Source organism: Motacilla alba, chromosome 3 (assembly GCF_015832195.1).
Source record: "Motacilla alba alba isolate MOTALB_02 chromosome 3, Motacilla_alba_V1.0_pri, whole genome shotgun sequence".
Classification (NCBI taxonomy): domain Eukaryota; kingdom Metazoa; phylum Chordata; class Aves; order Passeriformes; family Motacillidae; genus Motacilla; species Motacilla alba.
In genome coordinates this window covers 35932717-35950962 of record NC_052018.1, presented here as the reverse complement: position 1 = coordinate 35950962, position 18246 = coordinate 35932717, and the positions used below count along the sequence as shown (strand labels likewise).

Genomic DNA, 18246 nt, shown 5'->3' with positions numbered 1-18246 from the left:
TGGGAACTGTGGCTAATGTTGGTGTTCAGGCAGTGTGCCACAGGATAACTGTTCTGTACAAATTTGTCTCGTGGCAAAGGAACGAGCTGTGTTTGAATACTTGGGTACTCAGCAGCTGAATGCATGTCAGTCAGATTGTTTATATGGCAGGGTAGCTCCTTCTGAGTTTGCCAGCTTCTTTGACACAGGTAAACTTTGTCTGCTTGTTCCCTCATCCCTGAGCCCTGCAGATTTAAGTGGATAAATTCTCAGCACTGAGGTGTTCCAGAGCTGTAGGACTGATTTAAAGAGAAAACAAGAAGCAGTCATATTTTTGGGGTTGTGCATCACCGTGTATTACTTCATTTTTATTTATGATTTCAGTCCACTCTTCGAATTTTAATTTTTATGCTTGAATTTTGCTCTAAAGTTTCAAAATACCAGCTATTGCAGTAGCATGTAGGCTTTATAAACTTAAAAAATTGCCTTTAAGTGTAGAGAACAGTATTCAATCAAGATGCAAAAGATTCTGAAACAGTAGTTGTTTGAGACCAAATTAGTTTCTCAGTTATTCCCAATTTTTAAGTGTTTGTTCAGCTGTATGCCTGGCTGTATCAAAAACTGAGATGTGTTTCGAAGTGGTGCTTTTTCTGCTGGTGTGTGAAATCAATCTTTCCTATGAATATAAGCTTGCAAAATACTGAGTATATCAAAGATTTTGCTGCTTCAACTGCTATCTCAATTTTAGGCAGTGCAGTTGCCATAAATGTCAATTTTCTGGTCCTCTGAAGACGTGGCTGTGGTGATAGTTTCCCTTCCATGCATAAATTAGCTCTTCCATATTTTGCTGCAGTTGTTTCAAGGTTATGAAGAGGGTGATAGTGGCAGCAATAAGGAGTTATGGCATTAGTCTTCTTTCAAGATAAGCTGCACATTTCCTATTCGGCTTTGGGCTAGCCATTCTTTCTTTAAATGGGGAATGTGTTGCTTAAAGAAGTCTCTTAAAATTTTGATGTTAAAAGTGTCATCTTTAAATGTATTTGTATTGTTCTTGTAGAACTGGTTTTATTGGAGGGGAGGATTATACTACTTCAGCATTTTCAATGTCATATTTTAGGTGTATGTGCAGATTAACAAAGCAGCAGAAGATGAAAACACAAAAAGGCTGGCTAAGGATTTCTTCAGAAAACTGGAGGAACATGATGAGCAGGCGTTGTCAATTTGGAAGCAATTTAGAGACCTCAGTATTGAGGAATACATCCGGATTTATAAGGTACAAATCATCCAAGTGGTTTTTTTCTGTGTTGTTGGTAAAATGATCTCTTTCTCTATTGCTTCATCAACATAATTGACAGTGCACAGCACCTTTTCATGTAAGAGGCTGCCAAGCAGTGGACTGACTCGGGATCAGAGGTTGCTCTAATGTTACCAGTTCATTGCCTTTCCCATAAACTTTAGAATGTTGTGGGGAAGCTCTTTCTCAGTATGCCAGGCTAAGCCTCATTCTGCTTGGGAAAAGCACTGTAGTTGATTTCTCATCCAAGCAGGCTGTCCCTACAGTTGCTGACGTGCTAGATACGTTTAATTTAACGGTGTTGAATTTAACACTGTGCATATTAAATTGGGTGTAAGAAGTTACAGCAGCAGGAGTTCCCTGCAGGTGGAGTTGAGCTAATGCACAGCTGTCTCTTGCACGCTGTGATCTCATGAGTGGAGCCAGTGTCTGCTGTTTCCTGGGACGTGTTTGTGCCACTGACCTAAAAATTAACCTTTAAAATTTTGAAACAGTTTATGATCCAGATAACCTGGGTGTGCTTTAACTTCTTCCCTGAAACATGTCACTGAAGCCAAGAAAGTACTCTTAAGATCTCCTAAGTGAGACACTTGATAATTCTCGTTGAAAGCTGGCCTCTGAAGGTAATTAAGTACTGGGCTGTGTATGCAGCTGCATCTTGAAGGTCACCCATCGCTGATCACATGAGGACTGGTACAGCTAGGTCTTTCTTTCCCAATTTCATTTAAACTAAAAAGTATTGAACTGATGAACTGACCAGGTTTGATAGTTAAGGTCATCTTGTCTCCTCTGAATGTACCCTCAGCCTTCATGGTAATGATGATTTCTGTATGCTCAGCAATGTTGGTGAGCAGCTTTTACTTTTTGAATTTCCTTTTAGCATCCTTTTAAAATAGGGTTGGTTTCATGTTCAGGTAGCTCCTCTGCAGCCCCCTGGTTTCACCTCCAGCACAGCAAGCGAGAGACTTGCCTCAGAATTGTTTATGAAATGCTCTAACCAGTTTATGCCTGATTTCTCATGAAAGTTACACTGAACGCCATATTCACCTCAGGGAGAGATTCATTCTAATGCAGAAATCAATTAAATCAAAATCCAAGCAGCCTTTCCTTTTAACAATGAAGTGACATTTTGTGGAATAACATTAATCTTTGCGCTGTATCTGATCTGTGACCTATCATCTGACTTAATTTGAAGAAAAATAATTAGCCTGGATCTTAACGATATTACCCTTCTTTGATATTCTTGTAACTTTTCAGCGTCTCGGAGTGCACTTTGATGAATATTCTGGAGAGTCATTTTACCAAGAGAAGGCCCAGGAAGTTCTGAAGATGTTGGAAGATAAAGGACTCCTTCAGAAAACAATGTATGAACTCATTCAATCTGTTGGTGCGCTTTATTTAACATCTCAGTTGCACTTCAAACAAGATAAGATGAGTGAGGTTTGTACATAATCTGAGGGGAAGAGTTTTCTTTATGTGGTTTTGGTAGCTGTTCTAGTAGAAGACCATCAGGATTTGTGCAGTCACCGCTAAAATTTACATTTTCCTTTTCTGTGACTAGCACAGAAGCCTGGCCTTGACAAATTAGTGTTCAACTCCTAATGGTGTTTTAGGCTGTTGATTGGTTTGGTAGCTCTGTGTGCCATTTAATGAGCAGAATTAGATGAGATTCTTGCCTTGATGAAAGAGGTGCCTGGCTGAACTGGGATGGAAGCTGTAATCGTGGAATGCACCAGAATGTGGCAGGCTGCTCCCCTGGCATCAGCAGTGGTGACAACAAACTTACAGGAACGGTCTTCAAAAAGACTGAAGATGGTCATTCAAAGAAAAAGAATGAGACTGCCTGGAGGGAAGGGGCCTTGGTTTTGGCTCTGACCTCAGTCTTACCTGAACTTACCTGTGTAACAGCCTGCAGTGACATCAGTATTTTCTCTCGACTTACAGAAAAGGGACAGGAATTGTGGATCTCTCAGAGAAGAAAGACCTCTCGACAGTTTCCACCGTCATGCGCAGTGATGGGACGTCTCTTTATATAACAAGGCAAGTAAGCCCATCTGTGCTCCTTGCCAGTCATTTTGCCAGGGAACTTTTGAACGGCAGCACATTGATAACTGATGGCATGGATTATGAAGATTTTTATTTCTAGGATGGTTGTAAGTGAAACTAGCAGTGTAACTATAATGGGATGAAAATGGCTTTGAAATACTTTTCCTCCCCCTAAGTAATGTTAGTAAATCTCCTTTTTGCATAAATCATAATACTTTCTCCAGCTACTAACTTTGAAAACGAAGCTGGAATCTCTGGATCTAATAAAGAGCTGCCAAATAATAAAGGTTTTAAAAAGACCTTTGCTTAAAATGTTAATGATGGTATGATGCAGGAAAAAAGTGCTTGTTCAGCCTTGTCTTCATTGACTCAGTGGACCACCAGTGCTGTAACATCAATTTTATTGCTGTTTTTCAGCCATCTCATCAGTATCCTAAAATTCCTCTTGGGTATTTTAATATGGAAGCCATAACAGTTTCTTTGTGCCAGGAATGTAAATAAATCTAGTGTCTAGCCCTCAGGGTAAACTCTGTACAGCTTTTCAAGGCAAGGGTATTAGAGAGATGCTACAGTCAATCCTGTGCATTAGGAAGCTGCTGAATCCTGTAGCAAATGGAGACAAAGATGCCACAGCTCCATGCCCACAGGTCAGCCAGGAGTAAGCACGAGTACCTGATCTCCACAGGCCCAAAACCACTCAGCACAGTTGGCATTGTGATCCCCTCTGGATGATTAGGATGAGTACCCATTCCTGTGAAGGAATAGATGCATGTGTATAGATACATATATGTGTGTGATATATATTGTGATAAATATGCTTGTGTTATGTATGTGATAAGTGTATTATTTAATAATTTCATCAATCTACATCTGTATTGTACGTGCATTATGTATCACTCCAGTAGCTGGAGGTCCCTGTGGTCTTGCCAGAAGTTGGCCTGGAACCTCTGATGCTGACAGTACGGACTCCTCTTGGTGCCTCATCTCTGCAGGCACTTCTGGAGACTTCCCAGGATACCTTGCCTCCTTGCTTGGCTATTCAGCTTGGTATTTGCTGTCAGTCATAGGAGGATGTGTGCGCCCTCGCTCCAGCTGTTGGCTGAGACACCTTGTGGCCCCTGGTCAGGCTCCAGCTGTTAGCGCTTCATTTCACTTACGTCCAGTCCCCTCAGTCTCTGACACCACAGATGCACGGCCTACACGAGCTGCAGTCCCCAGCTGCAGCTGCTGACACTCCAAACACATGTGCACACAGAGGAGAGAGCCCCCTCACCCCAGGAGAGTTTGAAGTGGAGTTTCATGGGAAGACAGGACAGACTGTGCTGAAGAGGTGCAGGACAGAACTACACAAACATTCAACCAGCAATAGACTTACAAGCCACCCATCCCTGTTATCATCTTCTCCTTCTCTTTTCTTATCTTTGGTTCCTCCCCTCAGCATTCCATAACAAGTATTGTGCAATTGCAAATGCTTTTTTCAGTTTGGAATCCAAGGCTGATGGTTCTCCTGGGACAGTCCTGTGTGCTTGTGTGTGTGTAGATGAGCTTTGTACCATTTAAGCTAAGACTGAACACAGGTTAGTTTTCCAGGAAAGGGTTGTTTCTCTCAGGTCCCAGCAGGCAGACAGACACTGGACTTACTCTGCACCAAAGAGAAGTTCCCTCAGTAACTTTCTTAGGTAGTGGTTTAAAAAAGCATTTCAGACATGTCATCAGCAAAGTACACATGTCCTTTTGTATGTGTAAGGCATACATGGATCCTTCTATTCAGGAAGTCCTCTCCCCTCCATAAAAAGCAGGTTATTTTTCTAAGAGGCAAGTAGTGAGGTATGTCTGAGCAAAAGTCTGAATAGTTTCTCATTATCTCTTTCAGAGATCTTGCAGCTGCTATAGACAGAATGAATAAGCACAGCTGGGATACCATGATTTATGTGGTAAGTAATTCTGGATTCAGCACACACTTCGGTGCTGACTCTCTGCAGTAACCCAGGGGCCTCTGGCTTGCAATTTGACTTTGACACACAGTATTTTTGGCAGTAAAATGGATGCCCTTACTGCCCAGCAGCTGTGCCTCTGTGTGGCAGTGTTTCTTGGTTCTGTTTCAGTGCATGACCCCCAGAATGGCTGAAAATACCTTTAAACTGAAAGAGAGTAGGTTTAGATTAGATAGTAGGAAAAAAATGTCGCTGTGAGGGTGCTGAGGGACAGGAACAGGTTGCCCAGAGAAGCTGTGGATACCTCATCCCTGGAAGCGTTCAAGGCCAGGCTGGATGGTGCTCTGAGCAAGGTGGTACCGTGGCAGATGCCCTTTCCCACAGCAGGGGAGTTCTGTGGGAAACAGATGATCTAAGGTGCCTTCCAACCCAAGCCTTTTGATGATTTCATGAAAATTAGCTCTGGAGTTATTCTCTACTCATTGCAATTAGTTTGAAGGGAACTCTTACTTGATTTGACATTTTATTTTCTTTATAGATGTTGTAATTAATAATTAAACAAACCAGAAAAAGCTGTTACTATTATAAAGAGTTTTAAAATGCTAATTTAGAAATGAATCTAAGTCTATTCTGAAGTCCTGATATCTTCTCTGAAATGTACATTTTTATGGCTTTGAACAATGCCTTAGTTTCATTATGTAGATATTGCAGATAAAGTACTATTTAGTCAATCTGAATGAAACAGTTCTAGACAGGGAATCTTTTCATATTTATTGGTCTCATTATTTTGTTTTTTCACAATTCTAGCAGTATCAATAATAGATTTGAATAGCAGGACTGTGTCTTTACTTGTCTGAAACTGTTTTTGATCTCATATTAGCAAGAAAATATCATGTGATGCTTTTCAATCTTATTTTTCTCAGATTTAGGGAAAAAAATTGCAAAAGCCATGTTCTTTTATATGAAGTCAAGAATTAGTAACATGTGGAAAAAATCTGTACGTGGTCATGTTTGGTAGTGTCTTTGTACCTTCTCTGTACAGCTTTTTCAAAAGTCAATATAATATGACACTTAACAAGATGCAGGGAGAGAGATCAGTAAGCAAAACATGAAATAGACATTTTCAAGTGCAACTTCTAGTTAAACCACATTCCTCCTTTTAGCTTCAGTCTTCAGGAAGTTTCCTGTAGCTTGCCATTCTTACATGTTGTCATAGAACAGGGACTTTTTGGTTTTTCTGGGAGGAAGTTGTTTGGTTTTGGCGGATGGTTTTCTGCCCCTGCTGGCTGGAACAGTGAGTTCATCAGCATCAAAGGGCAGCGTGGCTGTGAAAGTGCAATGCTTTAGATGTTAAGGGTGCTTCATGTCTGGTTCATGTGGGTGGGCAATTATTTGTGTTTGATGTTCCAGGAGGCAGCAGGGACCAAGGGAGAAGGAACAATTAGAAAAAAAAATAGTTGGGTATCCACTCCGCACAAATTGAGATGTCAGCTGAACTTTCAGCAAATGGCATGAAAGTTCTTATGCATAAAAGCAAAGGAACAAGAGTCTTGAGCAGACTGCTGCTGTAGCTGAACTCCAGTCACTGTTTAATTCCTTGCCTGGGCCTCCCTGGTCTCCTTCAAGTCCAAAGAGAAACACAGCGCAGCCAGATTGTGATGTGACTCGTGTGCATCATTGCCAATGTCTCGTTCAAGTGGGAAGTGACAGATTAGCCTGTCCTGTCCCCTCAGCCTTGCTCAGGTTGTATGGCTTTCAGAGGACATGGTTAGTATTTTGATAATTTCTGACTTTCTGAGGGCTGAGAAAGTGGGTCATTAAATAAAAGAGTGAAACAAACTCTTAGGAGACTCTTGTGGGACAGACAGCCTGGTGAGGGCACTGCCAGCCTTGCTGAGCTTTGCTGCTGTTTTGTGGCCCTGCTTTGTAGTGAGTTAGGACTTTACTCAGCATTACCAGAGGCAGGAGGACTTCACAGGATTAAATGAGAATGCTAATGATTTTAGTCTTTAATAATTAAATACAAACATATTTTAGAATGCTGATCTTGTTACAAGAAAATTATTTAGAGACTCTAGAGTCTTATTTCACAAGATCATCTTATTTTCATCAGATCAACTTCTTTAGAAGAACATTAAATTGGTTTACTACTTGTAATGCTGTAAATCAGTGCATTCACCAGTTGAGGTTTTAAAAAAATCCTACTTATTTCATAAAAAGGCAGTGATATGAGCCAAATATTCAAAACATCTTAAAATGTGTGGCATGGTATGAAAGAGGCACTAAGATTCCATTGAATGTTGCACTCAAGAAGGAGATGAAAATGCTTTTAGAGATGAAGAATTAGATATAATTATGCTGGCAGACTGCAGACTTCCACCTTAAAGCCAGCCACTTAATGAGATAGGTCTGGCTCTGTGCAGAGATGCATCTCATCTGTAAGGTGCATGGAAAAGGACTTGGAAAGCCTTGTTTGAAGCACCAGCCACTGCTGTCCCTTTATCAGCCTTACCTGTGAGTCAGCATGGAGACGTGATTCCCAGGAGCAGAGCAGGTTATGAGGAGCTAGGAGAGAGGAGGCAGGTGCTTATACAGTGGTAGTTGAGAAGGAACACAAGATAAGCATTTCACTCCTTGTCCCAGAACAGCAAACAAATGAGAAATAGTGATTATTTGGTTATCTCTGCACTGTTTTTTAAGGAGGGATAAAAAGGAGTCTGAGTGAGGCAGTCAAAACAACTAGGTAGGAAAATGAACCTCATAGTAGCAGCTGTAGCTAGAAAAACATGTGAAGGCTGATGTTAAACATAACATACAGTCAGAAATAACTTCAATTTGTAGGAGAGTGTAACTGAAAGTGGAAGAGAGCACAAGGTGCATCACTGTTATGAAATTGTGATCATTAATATGTTTTTTTAATTATGTACCTGCCTTATCATGTAAAACTACAAATCATGCTGGAGACAATAGAAACTAGTGGGTTCTGGAGGCAGACAGCCAAAGAGGTGTTCTGTTTCTGAGCCAAAGAACCCTTGGAGTCTGGTGATATAACCCAGGGGTATAACAAGAGCAGCAAGGTTCTGAAATGAAAACAGAGATGTTTTGTTTGATGGGCAGCTCTCAGATCATGAGAAACTAAAGAACATTAAGGTTTCCTTTCACTTAATGTCTTTGCCTTCATGACCTGAGAATAATAATTTCTGAAAAGGTGGATTTCTTTTTCTAACATAATTCAAAATCCCGTTGCCATAGATTCTGGCTGTCAAGTCTTGCTTGTTTTCATGAGTCTTAATTTTGCTTTCAATGACTTACTGGCACTGTGCTATTGTGTGCTTGTGTGTTAAAGCTACTCCTTATCAGACTTGTAGTGTTCTCTGATATGCATAAATTCTATTTCTTAGACAGATAAAAGCCAAAGTAATCACTTCCAACATTTATTCCAAATACTGAAGCTCATGGGTTATGACTGGGCAGAAAGGTATGTACTTAAGAATTGCAATTATATACTGGTTTTGGTGGTTAATTTCTTTTTCCTCAAGAATGTATATAATATGTACATTGGAACTTCAGTTGAGTGCTCTTTTGAGGAGAATCTCCTGCTGGTGTCCATCCACCACCGTGCTATAGCACACATCATGTAGGCATTTTGGATGAAACTAAGCTACAAGATGTGATGCTGGTGTGCAAGTAATGGTCTCCAGAGTTCAAGCAGACATTTTGCCTGTAGAACCCAACTAGTACTAGACCAACAGAGAAACAAACCCTCAGAATTATGTGCAATGTGGGCCTCAGGTCCTTATCAGCAGCCTTTTCATTCTGTGTGTCCTCTCCTGCTGGTCTGATTTATTTGTGGATGGAGTCATTGCCGTGTGTTTAGGATGTGAAAAACAGCCCCATCTCTCATTTAACAGGTTTTTCATAACTGCCTGATGTGAAAAAGGGAAACCATTTTTAAGAAACTTCATGGCATAGCTTCTGGGATGTTGTGTGGTCACATATTAAATTATTACCTCTTAAAGTATTTTATTTTAGCAGAGATCAGAATCTGAGTTTGTGAATCATGCTTCAGGCTTGAAGTATCTATTGCAGGGAAGTGTATCCCTGCTGTTACTCATTGTAATTACCAATCTTGTTAGCAATCTGAGCAAAGGTCAGTAATGGATCTCCAGACTAAATCATATTCCTCTCTGCCAGACTGCATGTCTTTTGTGGTTATATATAGGGTTTTAGCCTTCAGGAATACCAACCTGCCTCCTTTCACAGTGCTTAAAGTTGTGCTAAAATTACCTTAGATTCTCAATCAAGAATAATGCTTGGGATTATTATGAGCAGAAACAGTGAATGCTTTATTATTGGCAATGATTAATTATACTGTTAGCTTAATGTGGCCACAATAGAATTATTATGACTCCTTTTCTAATTACATTAGGAGATCTCTGTTGCCACAGTAATTTGATCTGTCTATATCCTGCCTCTCCTCAATTTATTGCAAATTATTGCATTGAGGCCTCTGTACTAACGATAGTAGCAAGAGATTCCTGAGAGCACACAAATGACCAGGTTATCATAACTCTGGTCATAATTTTCCCATATGGAGCTTGGTTGCTGAAATGAGAGTTACTGATTATATCACTGAGCTTCCCACATTGGAGTGTTATTTATTCAGCTGTTATTGCTGTTTCCTGGTAGAGAATCCAGCTCTGGAAAAACACTGCAAACATTTCTCTCAATTGAAATATAATTTTGGTCCTGCTGCTTCTCAACACAGGTGCCAGCATGTGTCTTTTGGTCTAGTTCAAGGTATGAAGACTCGGAGAGGAGAAGTAATTTTTCTGGAAGATGTTTTAAATGAAGTTCGCTCAAGGATGTTACAAAACATGGCCTCCACAAAAAGTTAGCTCTTTCAGGTCTTATTAGCTTCTTCTGATGTTCTGTGTTGATCACATTGTGTCATCTCTTCCACCCTTCACTTCTCCCTGTATTGCACTAATCACAGTAATATGCTCTTTTTCTTTCTTTTTGTACTAACCGTAATATAAACAACATCACAATAATTCTTTGCAACTCTGTGAACTCCCCCAAATTGCAGATTTGCAAATTCTAACATTCAGCGAAATTATTCTATCATGCACTGAGAAGGAAGTATTGTCCCCCATTGCCTTTTGAGGACAATTGTTTTTTTCTGGAGGGACAAATTAGTAAGTAGTAGATTTGGGGCTGGAGTTCAGGGATCAGTCAGATTTCATCCAAAGGATTTATAGCTCTGACAATTTTCTCTGGCAAGAGCGACCCTTGCTTGCCTGCCACTGCTACCTTGTCATCCTGCCAGCCTTGTGGCTGTTCCCGAGTGCCAGGGAGGTCACTGCTCTGCCCCAGATTGTGCTGAAGGGGGGGTTTGCCTGCGCCTCACGGGGCTGTAGCTCCAGGATCCTCCAGGATCGTTTCCTCTTGATGCACTACAGATCCAAGCAGTTCCCAGTGAAATGCTGCCCCCTCTTGTGCTCTCTGGAGTTAGGTGCTGGATTAGTCAGTGATCTGATCAGCTTAAGTAGTATGCATTTCCCTTGCTCTGCCTCTTCAGCTTTTTTGGAACAGATGATTTTCCTTGTAAAATAGACAAAGAGGTGTGTCCCTGCATGTGGCAGTGGGTTTGGACTGGGTGATCTTTAAAGGTCTCTTCAAACCCAAAGCCTTCTGTGATTCTCCCAGTTTAGATTCCCTCAGTATAGTCAGTTTAGATATTTACAGTGGATGGTGTGAATACCCCCTAAGTGTACATCCAAATGGTCCATTAGCCATTGAAACAACTTTTTTTTTGTTTATGCATCTTGTATCACTTGGAGCTTTTTATCAGTTTTTCAACAAAATCTGCATTTCCCTGATCTTGCAGATGGGCTGTCATAATTGTGAAAAGGAATTCAGTGTAGTCTGTTGTAATGGACCCTCCTCACCTCAAAATCTGTGCTACACATACAAGGGGAAGTGGGAAAAAGCCCATGTGAAACAGCTGTTTTCAGCCTTTAATGAAGATTTATATCCTGGACTCCTTGCTGCATGCATCCTGACAATTTCCCTATTGCTAGTTTGCAGTTATGGAAAATCTGCTCTTTTATTGGCATCTCCAAGTCTGAGCAGGAGTCATTATGGTACTGCAGACTTAACAATGGTTTTCTGTTTCTCTTCAGCAACCAAAGAGATCCAAGATCCTGTGGAGACAGCAGAGAAGGTTGGTCTTGCAGCACTCATAATTCAGGTGAGTCTGAGCTGCCTCACGAGGTGTCTGCGTTGTCTGTGAGAAGTTACAAATTGAGATGAAGAGCCGTGTCTGGGTGACATCAACTTGTTGTTCCAGGACTTCCGGGGTCTTCTGTCATCTGATTACCAGTTTAGCTGGGATCGAGCTCTCCAAAGTCGGGGAGATACAGGTGTGTTCTTGCAGTACACCCATGCCAGACTCCATAGGTAAGAGGAGCATTTCTGCACAGCACAGTCTGACATATATTTTAACCTTATTAACTTACCGCTTTGCTAAGAAGTAGTGCTAACTCCTTAAATATGACACACGTTCACTTTTTCTGCAGAAGTATGAGTTTAAGATAGAAATCATTGAGACTTTCCAGAAGAGCAGGCCAATTAAAATTAATTTTCTACCTCATTTCCATGGAACTGAACTAACTGTTCATGTAGTTTCTCAGTTCTAGGAACAGCTTCTCTGTGGTTGGTGTCACTGAGGAATGGTTGCCTAGAACTAGGGAAACTGATGTAAAAGCCAAAATGCCCATACTTGTAAAACACACCACATCACAGAACTTGGATGTTTTGGCTACCCACAGTAACTAGTGGATTATTTTAAACAATATTTCCCACTATTGGTAGCCAAGATTAAAAGGAGATCCCTTCCTGTTGACTCAGGTCAAACACATGACATGTTTAATTATTTTTTTAAAGAGTTTCAGAAGAGTCCAGTTTGAACAGTTTTATCAACTATACTGAACTGCCAGAGCAGACCTCAATATGTGTTTTCATGTAAGATTCCTTCCTGGCTAAGACCAAAAGTGCGGAGCAGCTTGGTGTTGTGAGGAGGACATGGTGTTCAGGGAGAACGTGCAAGCCTGATCCTTTTCTCTGGTCTGTTTTTCTTGTCTTGTCATGTAGGTATTGGTGGTTCCAGGGTACTACTAGTAGGGGATTGCCTACCTCCCTAGTCCTTTTAGCTTCTGGACCTGTTGTCCATGCATATCTCTAATCTTGTTGATAATTGAATGGCCAGTACACTTCATTTTTTTTTTATCTTAGGTTGCAGTCCGCTAGTCTGCTTCAGTGTTTCATTCAGCTTGAGCTGAGCCTACTCTGTTTTCTTAAAAACACAGATTACTGTGGGTTTTTTGTTCAGCATTGCTAAGAGGTGGTTTTCATCCAACATTTGTTTTCCATTCTTATGTTTTAGTTTAGAACAGATGCATGGGAATGCAGAGCTAACTGATGTGAATGTGGCATGCTTGCAAGAGCCAGGTGCCATCTCTGTTCTTCAGCATCTTCTCAGGTTTGTCTAGTTTCCTTTCCAAATTCCATTTCCCTTAAAATAAATATCTGGATATGCCACTGACCTATTGAGAGGGCACAGACTGCATGATCCTAAGAAAAAATGGCTTGTTTGAGGTAATGACTTGGCTTCTGTGCCACGACGCACGTGCAGCATGTGAAATGTTTGTGGCTTTAGAAGCCATATGATGGAAAAAGCAGTATTTGGAACATATTCCGTGTACATGAGCCTCCTAATTATTTCTTGTCTTCACAAAAGTGTGCTCAGCTCTGTATAAATATTAGTTGCAGATTTGCTTGGTCCCTCATGTTTTCTGTTTTTGTCACGTGAGGAAGGAGAGAGGTGGTGAGGTACATGGAGTATATGAGTGCACATTTGGGGGCTCAGCATCCGTCAGAGCTACTGAACATGCACAACTGGTACCTGTTAAAGACTGAATTAGTGAAGAACACTGTTATTAAGTTGAGCAGTTTGTTTTCATTAGTTCACAGATGTGTAATTAAACTATGGAGATGTGAGGGAGTTGTCAATGTTGCACAGCCTGTGATGGAGTCAGAAACAACCGAAGCTTTCAGAATTCCTACTGAGAATTCCTGTATACTGCACTGCACACACAAGAACTTTTTTCACCATATTAAGACCTTCCTGAGGGCATCTGTCTAAAATTAGGACTTCCACAAGTCATGCCAGTGCAGCAGGTGGCTCCTTTGACCTGCACGTATGGGCTGCAGAGCCCTACCATTAACTGTACCAGCCTCCAGAGGCCTGGCTGCATCCATCGTTTGCTGCACGCTCTCTTGAGCAACAGCAGGACCAGCCAGCTCTCAGCGAGACCAGTAGTGTCTTATTTATGCAGTGCCATTGTATTTCACAGAAAACATGTGAGCTGTTCCTTGGGATTTTTTTATTCTCTTACATGACTGCTGAGCTGTTGTTATCACTGTGTGCTCCCCAGTTCTGTAGCTTGTCTTAAAGAATGGAAGATTCCATGGCATTTCAGCTTGGACATGCTGGCAGGGATGGGCCTGGGAGCTGAGCAGAGATCAGGAAATCCAGTCCCCACTTTGAATTTGAAATCTCTTCAGCCCTGGTACCTTCTTGCAGGCTGTGAAAAAGGACAGCAAAAGACATGAAGAAAAACTACAGCTGTCATGACTGCCTGTCTAACCCTGTTTAATACTGTCTTACAAACTCAAGTGTATTGTGTAAGTTATGTAGGATAACCCTGCTTGAGCAGGGAGGGTTGGACCAGATCACCCACTGTGGTCTCCTCCAGCTTGAACCATTCTGTGTGATTCTTATTCCAGGATTTGTCATTTTCTAATGTTGAAAGATTCCTTTTATCTACTTAAAATTCTAAGCTGCATTTACTAAAGGCATTGTCCTCTAAGGGACTATTTTGACTTCCTTCGTTATTTAACACTTGTTTTTTGCTCCTAGAAACGTACAATTAGTGTTGAGATGTAAAACCAGACATAATGTTCCCGGAACAAATATAGCTCTTGTGTTCTCTTTGCTATAGCCTGCCTCTCTGAGCCGTTTGCATGATGAGGAACAGAAGCAATCTCCTTCAATAATAAGTGAACAAGGAAGGAATAATCAGTTGTGTGCTAATGACATGGCTTAGGTCTGCTTCAGAAGATTAGTTTTGCTAATTCTACAGCTGTGGTTGTGTGCTTGTTCTGACTGAAGCAAGTCTGATGAGCCTTCTATTGGAGTACACCTTGTACCACTTCAGCACAAACAATCCTTTCCTTCCTTCACAGGTATGATGAGGTCCTGTATAGATCTTCTCAGGATCTGCAACCTAAGCACATTGTCAGCTACCTCCTCACACTGGGGTAAGGTGTTTGCTGATACTGGCCGTGTCTCCACTGAGTCTTCCTGAGCTGGCTCTGCAGCCCTCATATCTGCACTGCTTTGAAGAGTAAAAATAGTGGGAAGATGCAAATTTGTGGCACAGTTTCCCTGAATCAGGAAATATTTATTACATTATTTGCTATCCTACTTTATATACTTGAGATTAAGGCTGGAGCCAGGAGCCTCCTGAGAAACTTAACAGTATTTAACAAAAAATAATCATTTGGCTGAAACCCAGTATCTGAACCCAAAATCATGCTGGACTAATGATGTCTTATGGAGCAGATTTTACTGGTAGTATCCTCTCAATACCAACATTTCAGCTAGGAAATCTTATCGAAACCGCTTTTAACCTCTATCTCAGCCCATGAACAAAGCTTGTTATTAATGTAAGTCATACTGTGTATCTGATTCCCAGAGGCACTGGACAGCACCATGAAATGCTGTTGTAGGTTTGGTGGAGGAAGTAGAGCCTGTGTGTGGGGAAGGCTTTAACAAGTTAGGGAAAATGTGTAAAGAATCATGCATCTTGGGAATGATAGGTTAGGCTCTCAAGGATCTTCCTAGAGCAGTCTTGAGACTGTTCCGTGGGTTTTTTCTGGGGAGGGAGGGTAGGGAGTGGGAAGGTATTTGTGAAGCAGGGACATTATTTTGGGGTTATTTTAAGAGAATGAAATTGTTAGGGCATGCCATCAACACCATGCAGGCCACAGGAAACCATGCCCTCCTTCAGCCAGGTGAAGAGGCTGTTGGAAATCAGCCCATGGCATGCTGCAGTTGGGTGGCTCTTCCAGTTCTGCTGCTTTCTGTAGCCCACAGCGCTGCTGGGTTTGTCAAGTGACTTGCTCCTTCTCACCGTTCTCCCGTGATTTCCCTTTCAGCCACCTGGCAGCCGTGGCACACAAAACCCTCCCCGTGAAAGGCAGCGCCCCCGACGTGGCACAGGTGCGGCACAGCGGGGTTGAGGTGCGGCACAGTGGGGTTGGGGGCTGGAGCCTGGAGGGCACCCAGGAAGGATCCATCAGGGCTTTGCCAGCCCAGCCGTGTCACCACTGGGGGGAATATGAGCCCGCAGGCGGAGGAGCCAAAAGCCAGGCTCTCCCGTTGGCGGAGCCCGCTTTGGGAAGGCAGGGATTGCTGTTCACAGCTGTGCCTTCCGGAAAGGGCTGCTCTGCTGGATCCTCCAAAAACACAACACTCCCTAAGGACAACTGCGCCAGACCCAGTCAAACACCTTGTCATCACCTTTCCTTCTAAATGTTTTAAGAGTAAACATTTGTGCATTTAACTTGCTCCTTGACTTGTGATGGTTTCCTTTAGTGGTATGTGGGAAGATAAAGAATTAGGAGAGAACTGAATCTGTCTCCTCCCTCTTGCCACCTACATATCCCAAGTTGTCGGTATTGCCTTTCTATCTAAAGCACAGGGGCTGACAACTGTTAATGTGCCATTCCAAATAAATGCAAGTTCTTTTTACTGATCTCCCAGGCAATGTCTGACCCCCTAACAACTCAGTAAATTATATATTAATTACACTGCCTCTCTTATTTTCTTTCATCTATTTCAAAAGGAATTACCTATTTGATTTTGGTAGGAAATCACATTTAAGTGTTGAGCTGTGCTGGGGGAAAAACATTTGGTGGAATTGGTAGAGCTGCAGTCTGTATTTGAGCTTTGATACTGTAAGCATTCATTCCTTTGACTGCATCAAACTTCAAGGAAAACTTCAGTTCCTTATCCTGTAAATAAAAATATTTTAAAGTATCTTGCAGTGTGATGGCTTTCAAGAGCTCTGATTTTTGGAGAAGCTTGATAGAGCCTTTCCCAAACAGCCAGCTGTGTAACAGCCAAGACATTGATGAGAGAGTGAAATTTTTAAGCAGCTCATAGTTGCTTGACAGCCTGTCATCCAGATACTGCAGGAGAGGGATTCCAGCAGTTTCCTCAGGCTGTACTAGCCCCTGATGCATGAAAGATTTTCAGCTTTTAGTCATTGCATTCTTGTTCATGCATCTCTGCTTGCTCTGCCTCGAGGGCTGGGCTGGACTGGGCATTCCTTTCCACCTTCCTTTGTTTGAAAAAGTGTCTCTCTGACAGTGCAATGGGCTGCTGACAGCTGGTGTGAATTCTGGCAGCATTGCGTGTTCCTTAATACTCAGATTTTGTGTAGATCCGAGACCCAGTGGGGACAGAGACTGTACAGGGACAGGATGCACACGGTGTTCTCACCTCGGCATCTAACTGCTGTCCCGAGAACCACACCCTATTTTCTAGCACTACCCTAAAATTACTTTTTTCCTTGTTTTCCAGGCACGGCTCTGTCTCTTCCATGCGGCACGCTCAGTTCTAGCCAATGGAATGAAACTTCTTGGCATTACACCTGTAACTCAAATGTAATGAGGCCATATCTGATGTCAAGTCATATCTCATAGTAAAATGAGTTTTTCCACAATAATATGAATCTTCTCCTGTGTGTCACTGCTGCTGCAGGCTGGAAGCTCCATCTGCACTGGCAGGTTTGTGTTCTCCATCCTACCAGCAGGTGTGGCACAGCCATCGGGGGCAAGGCTGTCATAATCACTTTCTTCAGACATTTGGTGGCAGCTGTGTACTTAAGACACTACTCTACCTGGAATTTCCCATTAAAGGGAACTGCTGTGTATTTGCCATGTAAATATCACATCCTTTTAGTAGAGGAAGTGGTGTTAACTGTGCTGCCCTAAGCAAAGTTCTCCACTCCTGCGGTTGCCACTGTGTACCAAGGCCTAATGGCACAATGGCTTCAGGTTCTCTGTCTGTTGTAATAAAAGGAGTTACTCAGACCCCGCAGAGACCTTTTCCTGGGTGTTATGCTGTATCCTCCCTTCAGAAACCTCAGCCAAGCCCAACTGCCAGCTGTCACACCCTGCTCCTCAGCCCTTCCTCAGTGCCACTGACGTGATGGCTGGTGAGAAGAGACTGCTGCCCAGCTGCTGGAACAGGAAGCTCAGTGTTCCCTCAGCACTGTGCACACAGGCAGACGTGGCAGGTGCTGCTTGGCACCCCTCAGCCTCACATTGCTGAAGAGAGGTGGAGCAGCACCTGTGAGGTCCTGCAGCTTGGTGGAGCAGCACCTGTGAGGTCCTGCAGCACCTGTGAGGTCCTGCCTGGCAGTACCTTCTGACATCGAAGCATTGACTCCCAAGAGCAACACTGTGGTGGAACAGTTGGCAAAAGGCAGAGGGGACCGTCTTCTCCCACTGGAAGAGAATTTAGGCATGTTTGTTACTGCTGTGTTTAACATGCCCCGCTTTCAAGTAAAACAAGTCATGTCCAAAGAAATGTAGCCAAGAGCATGAAATTGGTCACATTTCAACTCCACTGTGAATGTCAACAAATTGCCTAAATACACCAGGGTCAGTTCTCCCTCGATGTAGATTTGAAATATCTGGAAGGCCTCAGAAGATTGAGGAAGGAGGTTGAAGTTGCATAGTGGGCACTGATAAATTAAAGGTGAACATGCATTACAGGAGCACTTTTCAAGCATCTGTATGCACAGAGAGGTAGAGAGAGAAAAGGTCTTCTAGATAGAAACTTTGTCCAACTCATTC

The 18246-nt window shown here is 42.3% G+C and overlaps 1 protein-coding gene across 2 annotated transcripts in view; it reads left to right on the top strand.

Annotated features, from left to right (window-relative positions):
* The window catches only part of RARS2 (arginyl-tRNA synthetase 2, mitochondrial), a 30429-nt gene extending 12680 nt beyond the window's left edge, over positions 1-17749 (top strand). The window contains exons 9-20 of one of the 2 annotated variants that reach the window (XM_038130755.1): positions 1097-1252; positions 2531-2637; positions 3218-3313; positions 5193-5253; positions 8655-8731; positions 10022-10146; positions 11439-11506; positions 11606-11715; positions 12701-12796; positions 14563-14637; positions 15538-15601; positions 16967-17749. In XM_038130755.1, the coding sequence (XP_037986683.1) occupies positions 1097-1252; positions 2531-2637; positions 3218-3313; positions 5193-5253; positions 8655-8731; positions 10022-10146; positions 11439-11506; positions 11606-11715; positions 12701-12796; positions 14563-14637; positions 15538-15601; positions 16967-17053 (1122 nt within the window). In that variant the 3' untranslated portion in view covers positions 17054-17749. The remainder of the gene's footprint in view (positions 1-1096; positions 1253-2530; positions 2638-3217; positions 3314-5192; positions 5254-8654; positions 8732-10021; positions 10147-11438; positions 11507-11605; positions 11716-12700; positions 12797-14562; positions 14638-15537; positions 15602-16966) is intronic. The other variant, XM_038130756.1, reaches the window with a different exon arrangement.
* Positions 17750-18246: the final 497 nt, after the last annotated feature.